The 15,853-nt window shown below is 42.9% G+C and overlaps 1 protein-coding gene across 4 annotated transcripts in view; it reads left to right on the top strand.

Annotated features, from left to right (window-relative positions):
• The window catches only part of LOC147615983 (uncharacterized), a 143,286-nt gene that overhangs the window by 28,971 nt on the left and 98,462 nt on the right, over positions 1 to 15,853 (top strand). For 3 of the 4 annotated variants that reach the window (XM_086778611.1, XM_086778612.1, XM_086778613.1), the window contains exons 6-8: positions 10,736 to 10,849; positions 10,960 to 11,061; positions 11,342 to 11,527. In XM_086778611.1, the coding sequence (XP_086634737.1) occupies positions 10,736 to 10,849; positions 10,960 to 11,061; positions 11,342 to 11,527 (402 nt within the window). Of the gene's footprint in view, positions 1 to 10,544; positions 10,587 to 10,735; positions 10,850 to 10,959; positions 11,062 to 11,341; positions 11,528 to 15,853 lie in introns of those variants that run through there. The other variant, XM_086778614.1, reaches the window with a different exon arrangement.

The following is a 15,853-nucleotide window of genomic DNA, read 5'->3' on the forward strand; positions in this document are numbered from 1 at the left end:
CCTGACTGGTGTGCACGTGACAGTTTAATACGCTCTCGTGTGTCTACATTTGCGGCCCCAATCCTTTTTATGAAAAAGAAGGATAAATCCTCCCAACTTTGTGTAGATTATCGCGCACTCAACAAGCTGACAATAAGGAGGAGCAAGTTCCTTATGTCTCGGATTGATTACATCTTAGAGAGGCTTAGAGAGTCCTAGAGAGGCTAAATGGAGCGAAGGTGTTTATAAAAATTGACCTCAAAAGTGGGTACCATCAAGTAAGAATTGTGGATGGGGACATCCCTAAAAGCGCATTCCGAATTGAGCAGGCCCACTACGAGTTGGTGGTCATGCCTTTTGGTTTAACAAGCAACCCAAGTACATTTAACTACATCATGATGTGGGTTCTCAGGGGCTTGATAGGAAAGTGTGCCTTCATCTTTTTGGATGACATATTGATTTTCTCAGCTCCAGAAGAGTAGCATGACATTGACGTGGAAAAAGTGGTGACATTTTTGGAAAACAATGAGCTTTCCGTTAATGAGAAAAATCAAAATTTTATTTATATGAGGTTCACTACCTCAGATATATAGTCAATGCCGAAGACATCCGATTAGACTCTGCAAAGGTGGTGGAAATCCTTAATTGGGAGATTTCAAAAATGGTATATGACATTCGGTTGTTTGTGGATATTTGCTAGGCATATTCCACCCACATCAACAAGTTTTGTGACGTCTCAACAACTCTTACTGATCTGCTTAAAAGCGTCAAGACTCGGAGGCAACGGATTAAGATGTAACATGCGGAAGCTCGGTGGATAGAATCGGTAACTTCAATGTTGAGAAATTGAGCAATTGTTTGCGATGAAGATAACGCACACCATATATATATATAAAGAGAGAGAGAAAGAAAGAAAGACTTTATTAACATCTTCCAAAAGACTGAACTCGGCCTATGAGACAAATCAGTGTACCTGTGTGGGGTATCCTCTGTCATCCCAACAAAATGAATAAGTACTGAACTAAAAAGCTGAATTTGGGTGTGCAATAAAGAGAGAGAGAGAGAGTTATATTAATGTCTATGGAAGACCCCAAGGGCCTATGAGACCAAAAGTAATACAATGGTACCATGCAAGGTGGAAAGGTACGTAGTGTACGGCACACTATCAGTACGTATGGAACGTACTTCTGTACGGAACAAATTTTAAGGTACGTAAACAGTACGTACCATTTGTAAACAGTCCTAGAAACTTGAATATTTTGTAGACATAGCAACCAAAATACTTAAAATAAAGAGTGAACCTCATTACTTAAAGTTTAAATCAGTTACCAAGCCCATTACACAATACCTCATGTCATAGTGATATAAGCAAGAACCATGAAAGTCATAGATGATAAAAGAGAGTACAAATATCATGTCTACAGCACATGTCTTGGTCCACAAGTGCAAAAAGCAAAACAATGAAACACTACAGTTGTCTAGACGCAAGAGTCTCAAATCTCATCATCAAATGAAGATGATGAGTCTTCTGAAGAGAGCATGTCTCCATCATTGATACCATTGTCCTCTTCATCGAACTCTGGCTCAGCAACAACAAGCTCAAGTGCATCCTCGTCATGTGCCTCGGGAATCTGAGTGTGAATGAGTTGGATAGTCTCGTTTGCATGCCTTTGCTGGGTGCGAAGTGGAAGCTTTCCCCTGCGAATGCTCTCTCGTCTTGCTGACCGTTCGTATTTGGGCGTGCCCTTGGTAAATGTGTAGAATGGATGGAGATAGCGGATGCGGGTGTTAATGGTCTGTGGGCAAAGGATAAATGGCATAAATGGCATTAGTGGGGATGTGGTTTAAGGCAGTGTGAACAGCCTTAAAGAATAAAAATTAATATGAGAATAAAAGGCTTAAAGTTTCTAGAAAAATGAGAAAAGGTGGCGGCTGCCAATAACACCCTGGCAAGTTGCCCCTTACCGTATGTGTAAAAGGATGGGCGGAGCACATGGCGACAGGAGGAGATGATGCTTACTATATGGGGGAGAAGGGAATCTCTGAGAGGGACAGAGAAGAGAGTCGCAAAAAAAGGTGAGTGCAGAAAGAGCCCGTGAAGGAGAGGAGGTCGTCGTCTGAAGTGGAAAAAAAGGAGAGGCTGGCGTTGACAGTAGAGAAGGAGGTGATGTCGACTGTAAGCAGAGAAAAGGAGAGCTCGTGAGCAGCGAAGCTGTAGAGGAAGAGGAAGCCGATTGTTGTAGACAGAGTAGAAGAAGAGAAGGCGTCCACTGCAGCCAAAAAACGAAAAGGAGAGTTTGGCGTTGACTGCAATGAAGCCGTGAAGGAGAGGCTGGTGTCGAGTGCAGAGCGCAGTGAAGAAAAAGAAGGCGTCAACTGCAATTAGGCTAAGCAAGGGTGGTGGCATCCAGTGCAACAAAGCTAAGAAGGCGAGGGTGGTAGTTATGTCGACTGCAGCGAAAGAAGAAGAGAGCGCATCGACTCCAGAAAAAGGCGAGGGTGGCGCCAACTACAGGGAAACAGAGTAGTGCTGGCAGCGCTGCATATGTTTGCTTTATTGGGGTGCAACTCATAGTAGCTAGAGGGTGTATTGCTAGTTGTATAGCTACCACTGGGCCATTGAGTTGCTGCTACTAGTGTGAGAGAGCCAGAGAGAGAGAGAGAGAAAGGGGTAGCCAATATAACTTTCGCCCAATTACTTGGATTGTGTCCGAAGCTCAAGAGAGAGTGGAAGAGGTTGGCAAATCCGAGGAAAGCAAATGAGCAGGAGCCCACGCAAGGTGAAATAGAGTTGATGTCTGTGGAAGACCTTCCTGATATTTGTCCATCGGTTGATGCTTGGTGTGGAGATGTGAGTGTTGGAGAGGCATATGTAGATGGCGGTGGACAAATGAGTGTAATGACTCAGTCCTGCATGGAGAGATTCGGGTTAAAGCTGAATGCTAGTTCAGATTTTAGACTCCGTTTGGCAAATCATGCAAAAGTGAAGTGTTTGGGTATATGTACAGGAGTACCAGTGACTGCTTTTGGTGTGATTTGCAGCATAAACTGCCATATTATGCCGGCTGGTTTGGGAGCTTATCCACTGATTTTAGGCAGGCCTTGGCTCAGACAGGTGGGTGCTAGCCAAAATTGGAGAAGGGGGACTATAACTGTACATAATAAGAGAGGAAGAGCCAGGAAGTTCAATATGAGTAGCAAGCTGGAAATGAAGAGTGAGCCTGAAGAAATAAGTGTTGATGAATATACAGATAGTGAAACTGAGGAAGAAAGTTCTACTTCTGATGATGAGAGTCAGGTATCATTTTTAGTGAAAGAAGAAGATGAGCATGAAATGCAAGCTGAAGAGATGTTAAAGGAGGAAGAAGAGAGCAGACTTGAAGATATGGACAGTTTGATGCAGCCTCCATCACCCAGTGCAGAGAAAGAGAAGCTATTACAGGGTATGCTGAATCCCAGATTACAACCAGTGGAAAAAGAGGAGTATATGAAGGTAATACATAAATTTCCAGATTTGTTCATTACCTCATATGAAGAGATCCGAGGATTCAAATGTGAATCAATGCCTATAGTATTGAAAGAGGGTGTGAAGTCAGTGTTTCAGAAGTTGAGGAGAATAAATAGAGAGCTATTGCCTGTGTTGAGAGAGGAGTTGAGTAAGTTATTAAAAGCAGGGTTAATTTATCCAGTAGATCACTCAGATTGGGCAAATCCAGTGGTCATTACTCCAAAGCATACAGGTGGGTGGAGAGTCTGTATTGATTACAAGCCTTTAAATGCTGCAACAAAAAGCTATCACTATCCTCTGCCATTCATTGATGATATTTTGGACAGGGTGGCTGGGTATGAGAGGTATAGTGTATGTGATGGCTTCTCTGGGTATTTTCAAATCTCAATTGCTGAGAAGGACCAGGCTAAAACCACTATCATTACGCCGTGGGGGTGCTTTTGTTACCGAGTAGTACCACCCTCATGGTATCAGAAGAATACTGATAGAGTACTTGCACCTCTTACAGATGATTTTGTGAGAGCTTTTTTGGATGATATATGTGTATATATAGTTCTCAAAAAGAGCATGGTGATAAATTGGAGCAAGTATTTTCTAAAATAAATGATACAGGTGGACAGCTGAATCCTAAAAAGTGTCATTTAGGATGTTCAAAAGTGAAGCTGTTGGGACATATGATATCTCAAAATGGAATTGAATCTGATCCAGAGAAAATTAAAGCTCTTATCTTATTATCTGCACCATCAACATCCAGGCAGCTGCTGCAGACTTTTGTCCAGAAGGTAAAATATATGGCAAGATTTATTCATTTAATATCTCAATTGCTTTATCCTCTTCAACAGGCCATGAAGAAAGAACCATTGCAATGGAGTGAAGAATGCGAGGAGAAAGTGAAAGAGGTTTTGGGAGGTATTTCCAGTGTAAAAGCCCCAGATTTCTCTCAGGTTTTTTATGTGAATCCTTCTTTTGGTCCGGATGTGGTTGGAGCAATCTTAATGCAGACAGGAGATGAGTCTAGATACATGAAACCTGTATATTATGCAAGTAGAGTGAAGACGGAAGCAGAAAGGAAATATACAGAGGCTGAATTGGTTTTGTCAAGTTTGGTGTATGCTTGCAGGAAGTTTGGTGTATGCTTGCAGGAAGTTCAGGTCATATCTCCTGATGAGACCATTTGTAGTTCTGACAAACTATACTCTTCTCCCTCAGCTGGTGAATGGTACTTCGCTCTCGAAAGGTATGATGCGATGGTTAGTAGAGCTTCAAGAATATGATTCTCATTTTTGATTGAAGATTCTTGCAAGGCAACTCCGGCAGATCTTCTAACATATAAGGAAGGCCCAATCCTGGTGAAGGAAGTGGATTCAAAGATAGAAAAAGAGAATTATCATTCCCGGAGCTCATATCTTGTTCTTTGACGGTTCGTATAAGAGGAGTATACACCAGGCCACCGGGGGCTATATAATCCAGGATTCAGAAGGCGGGCTGATTCTAAAGGATGGAATACGTCTGAAAGCCGAAAGTAATAATGAGGCTGAGTACACAGCATTGTTTCAGGGGCTGCAGGCTGCTTTAAAACAGAAAATTCAGAAGCTAATCATAAAAGGGGATTCCCTATTAGTAGTAAAGCAGGTCTTGGGTAGCTGGCGAGCAAAGAATCCGAGATTAAAAAGGTGTTTGGCTGATGTTAGGAGGCTGCTGCATCAATTTACAGCATGGAGTATTCAACATGTGTGGCGGGAGGACAATCATATTGCACATGAGTTAGCCCAAGAGGTAATTGATCAAGATCCAATAATTGCAAAAATTGAAGAGCCACTATACAGAGGGAGAGAATACCTGTCTAAGGTGGTGGATTACTTACTCTCAGGTCGCTTGCCTGAAGAGCTCAAAAAAGGCCAAAAGTATCATTTTATCAGGAAGAGTAAGCATTATGTCATGATTGGGGATGAATTCTACATGCAAGGAGCTGATCAGGTATTGAGAAGAATTCCCTGGAGGGAAGAAATTTATCATATTCTATTTTCAAATCATGAGGGAGCTTGTGGAGGTCATTATGCATTTAAGATCACTTTGCAGAAGATATTACTGGAGGGTTATGTATGGCCTTCCATCTAGAAGGATATTCAGCACTGGTGCAGATCTTGCCATGAGTGCCAGAGAATGGGGAAAAGAATCTTAAAAATGGAGCCGAGAAATATTATGCTGGTATATGACATTTTTGAGAGGTGGGGGGTGGATGCAGTTCGATCACTTCCCAGGACGGCCAGAGGAAAGTGTTATATGCTTACTGCGGTGGATTACCTATCAAAATGGGCAGAAGTGAAGGCAGTGAAGAGAGTAGATAGTAAGGAAGTGGCTAATTTTGTGTATGAACATATATGCTGCAGATTTGGTATTCCTCTGGAGATATTATCAGATAATGGTCCTGAATTTCGAGGAGAGGTAATTGACCACTTATGCAGAAGATTGAACATCAACCACAAGTATACCACTCCTTATCACCCTCAATGCAATGGCTTGAATGAAAGATTCAATGGTGAGTTTAATTTGATGATGACTAAAATGACAGAAAGCCATGTTAAAAATTGGGATGTAGAGATGAATCGTGTATTATGGGCATACAGAGTTGCAGTGAAATCTGGTACACAATTCTCACCCTTTCATTTAGTTTATGGGAAGGAAGCACTCATGCCTATTGATCTAGAAATTCCAGCTTTGAAGTTCCTAGTTGAAGAAGGACATGAACCCATCAATTGTTACAGAGAGAGATTACTAGCCTTGCAAACAGTCCAATTAGACAGAGAGCTAGCTTTTGATCACTATGCCGCTATGCAATTGAAAAGACAAGAGAAAGAGAATAAGGAAGTGAAGCAGAAAGAAATCGAAGAAGGTGATCTGATTCTCAGGTATAACAGCAAACTGGACAGTACATTTCATACTGCATTCCAGACAAAGTGGGAAGGTCCGTACAAGGTTGAGAAAAAGTTTGATAATGGAAGCTATCAGCTTACCGATTTAGATGGAAAGAAGCATAAAAGAAGAGTGAATGGTTTGCGACTAAAGAAATATTTTGCTCGGTTGATGTTAGCCTTGAAAGAAGAAGATCAGGAAGCTTGTGATACATGTCAGGAGGTTGTGGAGAGTACAGAGGAAGATGTGAATATTACATCCCTGTTTGTACAACTGCTGGACATGAATGTCTCAGCAGAAATAGGGGGTTGCTAAATATGTGTGGACAAAAATAGAGGCTGATGATGTGTACATACTGTGCAGAGTACTGAGAGTTTCAGGAAATATGTAATTAGTTTGGGTTAGCTTTGAGTTTTGGTTGAGATTAAATCTGCTGAGCAGGAGGAGTGGAGGCATAACCATTAGGCCTTGCATCATCCACATGATGCGGAGATTTTGTTGTTTTTGTTAGCGAGCCTTCGGGTGTGTGTGTGTGTGTCAGTGCCTACATGAATGCTGACCGTTTGTATTTGGGCGTGCCCTTGGTAAATGTGTAGAATGGATGGAGATAGCGGATGCGGGTGTTAATGGTCTGTGGGCAAAGGATATGCTTTTTGTGGAACCCTGGCTGACTCGTCCTGGACTGGGCTCACATGGGACCAGTCTCCACTCTAGGTCCCACACTTTTTGTTTAGATATGTCCATGTGGCATCCAAGTGCGGGATGCACGTGACATAAGATGACCCCTTGGGGTTTACAAGCTTTCAAGGACCTTAAGGTTGCATTATATGAGGCTCCTTGTTTAGCGTTAGCCTCCTGGGATGACCCATTTCAGGTGATCACAGATGCGAGTAACATTGCTATTGGAGCGGTCTTGCAATAAAATGGACATCCAATAGCTTACATGTCCTGTAAGCTGATCCTTGCAGAGAAGAACTACTCGGTTTATGACCGGGAAGAACTTGTGGTGATACAAGCCCTGAAGCTTTGGAAATGTTTTCTTTATGGGTGCGACTTTGAGGCTCGCACATATCACCAAGCTTTGCGCTGGACTCCGTTGATGCCAAGCACGAATTGGAGTGATTGTCAACACTGCTGGAGCAGTTTAGTGGCATGATTGAGTATCTTTTGGGCAAGGCCAACCCCATGGCCGATGCCTTGAGCAAGAAAGGAATTGTGTGCCACATCCAATCCACACGGATGGAATATGCTGGTACAAGACTAGATGAAATGAAGCACAAGTAGGCAGATTTCGTGGAATTGGGTACTCAGTGAGAATAGGCATTGGACGCCACAGGACCATGCCATTTCTTGATATGCGATGGTTGGCTTTTTTACAAAGGTCGACTTTGCGTGTTGAAACAATTCGAGGCAACTCTTTTCCACGATGCCCATGATGCCGTCACTGGTGGTCATAGGGGCATGAACTTTGGGGAAGTTAGAGCGGCAGCTTTATTGGCCAAGAATGAGGTGAGATGTGGTCACTCATGTTTTGGTTTGTCAAAAATTGCTAGCTCCTTGTCGGAAGAAGATAGGGTTGTTACAACCTTTACCTACTCCCGAAGGACCTTTTCAGGACATTTCGATGGATTTTGTGACAAACTTGCTTCTGTGTTTGAGTAAGACGATTGCGGATCGTTTTAGCAAATTTGTTATGCTTATTCCTTATAGGGCTAACGTGACTCTGAAGATGTTGCTAGGTTCTTTGTCCGGCATTGGAACCTCATAGGTGGCATACCTAGAACCATTGTGTCAGATCGAGATGAAGGTGTGCAGGTTCAAGGTATAGGAAAGTATATAGGTACGAGGCCTAAGGATAGGAACACGAGACATGGAAGAATTCCCAAGAGATTGGTTGGTGGTTTCACAAAACCCAAGGGAATGGCAGTCTTGTGAGTCATGTGCCACTTGGGACACACCAAAAAAGGCTTTCAGTTAACGGTTCCAAGGGAGGTTGATCCTCCAAGGGGTGGAGTGAGAGTACTCAATACTCAGGAAAGAAGACTAGAGACAATGTGCAAGGACATGGTAGGAATGGAAAGGGGACACGATGGAACAAATGGATAGATCTTCATCAGAGTTGGAGTGAATTTGGAGACCGGGCTGGGTTTCAATGAAAAGGTTGCCACGACGAAGGGAAGGATGACAAGGGGATTCCATGAATAGACAAAGGGATGATGACAGTCATCCAAGAACATAGATTGGAATCCTGTCATCAAGTTTAGCAGAGGGGGATGTCATGTGCATGACATGCACTGGCTAATCCTGAAGAGGCGACAAGATAAAGAACCAAGTCCTTGTTCGGCTATCAAGTATAGGCCTCCTACGATTTAGCCAACTTATCTTTCACAGACTCCAAAATCTCTTGGTAAGACTCCGTCAACCTATTAGCCTCAAGCACTAAGGAGGGCGTCCTGGTCAAAGAAATTGGAACAATCTTCCAAATGTTGCCTCGTATGGAGTCTTGCCAATAGCTGAAGAAAAAGTGTCATTCAACATCACTTGAACTAAAGGCAAAAACTATTCCCACTCATGCACATAACACTTCAGCACGTCAAACACCAATTGATTGTAAATCTCCATCTGGTCATTTGTCTGTGGATGAAATGCACTATAAAATTTCAACTTAGTTCCAAAGTTACCAAATAATGCCCTCTAGAAATGACTGGTGAACTGTAGGAGTCTTCTTTGAACCCTAGACACCATCCTGGAACAACCTGATGCAAAATGCAAGCAAGAGAGATAGAAAAGAGAGAGAGAGATAGCTGAGTTTCATTATATTCATACGGTACAAAAAGGTATACAAATCTTGCAACCCTTGGCTACCTTCTTAAAAAGGTGTAAACCTAATCTATACGTAAGTCTAAGACCCAATCCATGGCTGGATTGAATGAATCACAATGAACTATGCAAAAGCACACAAATCTAGTGGGATGTGCGCATGTTTGAACCATAGATCAAGCACTTTCTCTTGCGCAAAGTGCAGAGATGAAGTACAACAACAGAAAACCAAAGACCTCCTAGCGCAGGGTAGCCAAGGTAGCCACTGCCTCACTCCAGACCAAAAGGCTCTGGCTGACAAGATAGGTGGTAAGCTCAGTTCCAAAGAGTGCGAACAATACAAGGAGGGGCGGTGTTTCTTTTGTCGTACAAAAGGACATACTTCTAAGGAGTGCCCTAAGAAGACCCTTGCTCAAACCACCATCACGGCACTCGATTGTGTGGTTGTTTTCTAGACACCGGTTGCACTCCCATTCTTGTGTGACTCTTGTTCCTCGAAGGACGGTTGATTTATGGCCTCCAGCAGTGATCGGAAATGCCCCCCACACACACAGTGGATGGTATTGTTGTGGTCAGGGAAAAACTTGACCACTCCCACTATGGCGAATTCCGATTGCTTCCAAAAGCCAGGTCATCAATGATGACACAAACGGCATGTTCCGGGAATTTATGGGCATCATTGCGCAACAAGGGGAACATGTGCAGGCATGTACAACATCTATAAAGGCCTTGGATAAAAGGATACCTCTTCAAGAAACCTCGACATCCATTCCCCTCCCCCCTCCTTCGCCAGTCACCAAGATTGCCAATTCTTACTTCTTTAGTAGAAGAGACTTTTTTCAAGGCAACCACTAGGATAATATCTAATAGGTTTTGAAGCTGCTAGTGGAGCTTGTGATGACCACTATGGTATCATTCTCATTTCTCAGCAGAGGTATGGGATACTGAAGGCATTTGGCATGAATCATGACCAAATGCAAGCTAGTATGTACATTTATTGAGGTCAATTAAAGGTAATTTGTAGAGGATTCTTCACCATCGGGGTAGGACAAGACAAATTGTGGAAGGCTTGCTGGTAGTCTCATCTAACTAGCCATCTATCTAGACAACACATGAAGGGACATGTGGTGTCTTCACCAAGTTCTTAAATTAGCCCGAGGAGGATCATTCAAAGTCAAGGATGTGGGTAGGTACATTACAGTTACATAAGACTATGCCATTGTGTGCCGCTGTGACCTAGACTTGGTGAGAGATTTGGATTAAAGGTGCTTAGTGTAAGAGCAATCATTAACCCTTGGTTGAGGGTGGATTTCTTGCAGCTCTCTTGCTTTCTGGCACATGGGTGGTGAGAATTATGCATCCCATTGTGAGTCTCCAGCAATAACAGCACAATTCTTACATCTTGTGTAGACAACATTTTTCGAGTTCTATGTTCTATATGCACCTTGTCAAGGATCTCTTTGCTTCAGTAGTGATTAATATTCGATCCCTTTTAAACCCTTGAATTGCATGTAGGACTTTTATTTGGATCTGAGTGACGAGGATAAAAGAATCAGCCCTCGCGATTATTTAGAAGTGGCCTTGCAGTCCATTCCTGGAAGTGGAAGGCCCATTGCTGCAAAAAATGAGGTACGCAGTTGGTAGAGTATTCTATGATGGAGTGCTTGTGGTTGTTTTGCCCACATAATTCTGATGTAAATTTGATCATAATATGTTGTACTGTATTTTGTGCTCTGTAGATTCGGGATTCTATCCGTGCCCTTTTTCCAGATCGTGACTGCTTCACAATGGTGCGGCCACTCAATGATGAGCGTGATTTGCAGCATCTAGACCAGATTCCAGTATGCCTGCTCTACTGTTTCATGCATATCTCACCATGCAGCACATTTTTTTACAAAACATTTATCAGTTTATGTTTTTTTCTCATTTCTATAGGCTCTACTGTACAGAGGAGTGGGCCCTATAGGACCAGCCTTTGTGCATGAGCAGGAGCATGTGCCATGCTGGCATGTGTGAATGTTGTGGGAAGTGCCTAGCATGCAGGCTTTTACAAAACACACCATGTCTTGTTGCCGTTTTGTTAGGGGTTCCCACATTCTGTTTTTGTTTTGTTTGTGACAGTTAGAGCGTTTGAGACCAGAATTTCGAGCTGGCCTCGATGCACTGACAAAGTTTGTATTTGAGAGAGCCAAACCAAAGCAGCTAGGATCGATTATAATGACAGGTCCCTTGCTAGCAGGCCTCACTCAATCCTTTCTGGATGCTATCAATGCTGGTGCTGTACCAACTATAGCGACTTCATGGCAGGTATTTCTGAAGGGCTTAAAAAAAGGAAAGCTGTGTGATTGCAAGCCACAGGCAAGTACACATTTTTCTCTGGTTGCAGTTTCAGAGTTTAGATTGTTTGATCTTGTCTTAGATTTCATTGGCAGGTGGTTGTAAAAGGCACAGATGCACACACGTGTATGTATATATGCTTGTGTATATAAACTCATTTATACATGTATATGTATATGTGTGCATAAACACACACACGCTTTCTATTTCTTTACTGTATAAAGAGAAGAGCCCCCAAGATGAGGGCACTGCTTATACAATGTACAACTAAAAGCAGTTGAAAAACAATTCCATATGCAGCTGGTCTAGCTGCTGTTGCTGCTGAACACAGTTATATAAAGATTAATGCAATGATTGGCGGAAGTATTAATACTTGTCAATCTGAGGTGATTGAAAAACCAATGGATTGCGACCAATCCAAATTGTCCAAAGAGCCCAAAATCTTGTCCGTGCAAAGAAAGGAGCTTTCTATGTCAAGTTACTTGCTAATCTGCCAAAGATCTATCAGTTTCTTGGAAAACATGTACCCGGAAATCTAGCGGTTAGACACTGATAGGCGATGTAAGAACTCCTTGGTATCTGTGCAATTCCATAACATGTGGAATAGTCTCATTCAAGCATGAGCACCATACGCATTTAGCAGTAGCAATTTTTGCCAAACATGTGCCAACAAGGAGTGCTCTTGCAATACATCTCCATAGGAATAGCCTTTGTGTTAGGGGAGCTCACTATTCCATATTGCTTGCAAGTTTTGCTTCTACCATTTTTCTGTTTTGTTCAATTGCCATATCCCATTCGCATGCTCTGAAAACCATGGGCGAGGGATGTTCAATCTGTAAATCTTTGATGTTGTAATTTGAACAAAACGAAATGTAGTAGAAGCATGAAGCCCTACTCTATGTAATATCTAGTCTTGCAATCTATTCTCTTGAGGGTCATGCAATACATCCTGAAAGGGTTGCATTTGATTATTTATTTGCTGCCATGTTGTCCTATAATGCATGCCCAATCCCCATTTATTTGTGCGTGGAAATGGCAAGATCTTTTCATCACAAGATATCACATCCTGCACAGTGTCTATACATTTAGTAGATAGAAAATAAGCTCTTCTAGGAGTTGTAATTATCAATGGAGTAGTAAAGACTTTACTCCAATGTATATTTTCATGCCGCATAGAATTTCCTATTTGTGGAGGTCTCCTAGAGCAATGTAACTATTGCAACACTTCTTTCCAATTGGCATTCAATTTGCTTGTGTAAGGGCAACCTGGAATCTTGCCTTGCACATGCCCAAAAAACTGTCCCGGTATTGTAGCTGCCATTTACCAAAGGAAGATGCTTTAAATTTTGTACACATTTCCGCTACCATGAGCATCCAAGGTTGTTCCTGAGGCAAGAAAGTATGTAACATTGTTGCTTTTCTTGCCAACACATGATAATGAATATTTGGAACATCCAGTCCACCATGCATTTTAGGTGAGAAAACCTTCTGATTCCTCAGCAGCCTCAATGCTTTTTTGTGCTTTTTTGATCTCCATAATACTTCCATTGTCAGTGACATGCAAGAAGACATTTGCTTTTTTGACCATATTAAAGTGGCAAGAAAAACTGGATGTATGCCATGAAAATAGATTGTACAATGTGAGGCATGGCATGAAGCGGCAATGAAGGCAATTTCCAATAATCTAGCTTGATTTGTATTTTTTGCATTACCCATTTAGTAGTGTCCCGGTGAGACATTCCAACCCAATGGATATCCGAAATGTGTGACGATTTCAGTGGGTGGGAGAATTTTCCCAGGCCATAAAATATTGTCCTAGTTTTCTTCCTTTAAAGGCAACAATTTTGATTTCTTGAAGTATATAAACATTCTGTAGTCTCACCAAATAGCTCCAGAGCCTACATAAGTATGCATAGATCATTTTGATTATTTTTCGGAAAAAAAAGAGTCATCAACATAAGCCTGAGCACCCAAGACATGACCATGTGGCAATTGCAACCCATGTAGATTGTCAGCAAGTTTATCCAAATAAAGCAACAATGGATGAGTCGCTATCGCATATAACAAGACACTCAAAGGGTATTTCGCTTGATTGATTTTCCCGAGTGCCAATTCTTTTCCCAAAATACGTCTTGTCGTGCTATCTTTGTATAGCCAGTAAATGATACTACACATTGTTCCTCCAATCCAAGTTTTGTCATTACTACGGCAATATAATCCTAGTGAACAATATCAAAAACTTTAGCCACATCAACTTGTAGTAACAGTACATCTTTCTTTGTGTATTTCACATATTCTATCCCCACATATACATTGCAAATATTGTTTGTGATTTGTCTTCTTATTTTTACTCTCACTCCACATTTTCCTCTTGATGACTGGAGGAACATCATTGTACTAGTTTGTCTCATAGGCCAATTTTGGCCTTTTGCAGATGTTAATATATCTTTCTTTCTTTCTTTCTCTCTCTCTCTCTCTCTCTCTCTCTCTCTCCCAAGAGGTTATTATCGGGACCATTTTCTACATCTCTCCCCAGATGGCTTTGTGACACGGTCTACATACATGGACACCCATCTAACACATGGCATTCGCAGTGCCATTGGACAGATATGCACTTCATCACATCAGTTGAGGGTAGAGACTGGCAGATACGAGGGGATGAAGCCAGAAGACCGCATTTGTCAGCTATGTCACCAGGAAGTGGAGTCAGAGGAGCACTACATATGCCGATGTACTGTGTACTATGAGATACGAGGGAGATACTGGTGTCTCTTCCAAGAGGGTTTTGGACCATTACGATATGTGATGGAGTTTGAGAATCAGAGGTTTTTGGGGGTTTTCTTATTGGAGCTCAGACGCCATTGAGAGGCTCTCCTACGAGCCAGGACAGCACACTAGGATCCACCCCGCCAGTGAGCCATGACAGATTTTTTCAGGGCCAGGACCACCCCGGCAGATATGACCAGGACTTCCACCACCCTCTCAACGAGCCAGACGTCCTTCAGGCGTCGTCATCCTTGACAGAGCCATAGCACTTTGTCGAGCGAGACGCCCACGCTTACCAGGACCTCGTCCACGACCACCATCACCGGTGGATTAGAGCCATCATCACCCGCTACAGGAGACCACTGCCCCGCGACTTTAGTTTCTCTATCTTACAACACCTCATGAGAGAGATACTGAGATGAGCAGATTACACCAGTCTTATGCTAGTTGTAGATATGATACACTTTTGTTGTACCTCAGGAGGAGTATTTTCATTTCATAGCTGTTTAGGATTGTTTTAGGACATTTTTAGTCCTTTTTGTCTTTCTTTTGATGAGACACCATCAGTTGTGTACTATGTTTTGGTCTCATAGGCCACTTTGGCCTTTTGCAGACGTTAATATATCTTTCTCTCTTTCTTTCTTTCTCTCTCTTGCGCACTCTCTGTTCGCCTGCATTCACCCATGTTTGCTTGCATTCGCCCGTGTCTTCTCTATTCGCCACCCTTCGCCCCTGTTCGCCATCTTCTCTGTTCGCCTGCTTTCGCCCCTGTTTGCCATCTTCTCTGTTCGCCTGCTTTCGCCCCGGTTCGCCATCTTCTCTGCTTTCGCCCCTGTTCGCCATCTTCTCTGTTTGCGTGCTTTTGCCCCTGTTCGCCATCTTCTCTGTTCGCCCCCTCTTTGTGTGCAGCCCCCCATCTTCTCTGTTCGCCTCATCTTCTCTGTTCACCTGCTTTCGCCCCTGTTAACCATTGAGAAGGAGAAGATGAGGCATGCCCGCTGCCTCAACATTCGAGTCATAGGTATAGCCGAGACACCCAACTCCACTCTCGAGAAAGATGGACAGCTTCTATGCATGAAGCTAGGCTACAGGAAAAAGGACCCTCTCCCATGCACCAAAGCATGGAGAGCCGGGAAAGACTCAACACGCAAGCGAGCCCTCATCCTACAGTTTGCAGGAGAAACGGAGAGGGTCACCTTCATGAGGAAGAGAGTCATACTACGAGGCTTAGAGGGAGCTCCTATTTTCTTGGATGATTATCTCACAAGGATGCAGCTAGAGCATAGGAGAGCTTGCATGCCACGAGTCTTACACGCGAGGAGAGAAGGCAAGTAGGCCTTCTATCGAGATGGTCGGGTCATCATTGACGGCCGGCCCATGGATTAGCGGTTTGGGGCCTATGGGACATAGACCAGGCCACTGACAGAGATACACATGGCACTATGGAACTGTAATGGTTCACTATGGGTGCAGCCTGGACGACTGGAGCATGTTATGGTGGGGAGAGACATCATACTTCTTACAGAGACA

The sequence above is a fragment of the Cibotium barometz genome, chromosome 39 (genome assembly GCF_041138505.1).
Source record: "Cibotium barometz isolate CiBa-2024 chromosome 39, ASM4113850v1, whole genome shotgun sequence".
Classification (NCBI taxonomy): Eukaryota; Viridiplantae; Streptophyta; class Polypodiopsida; order Cyatheales; family Cibotiaceae; genus Cibotium; species Cibotium barometz.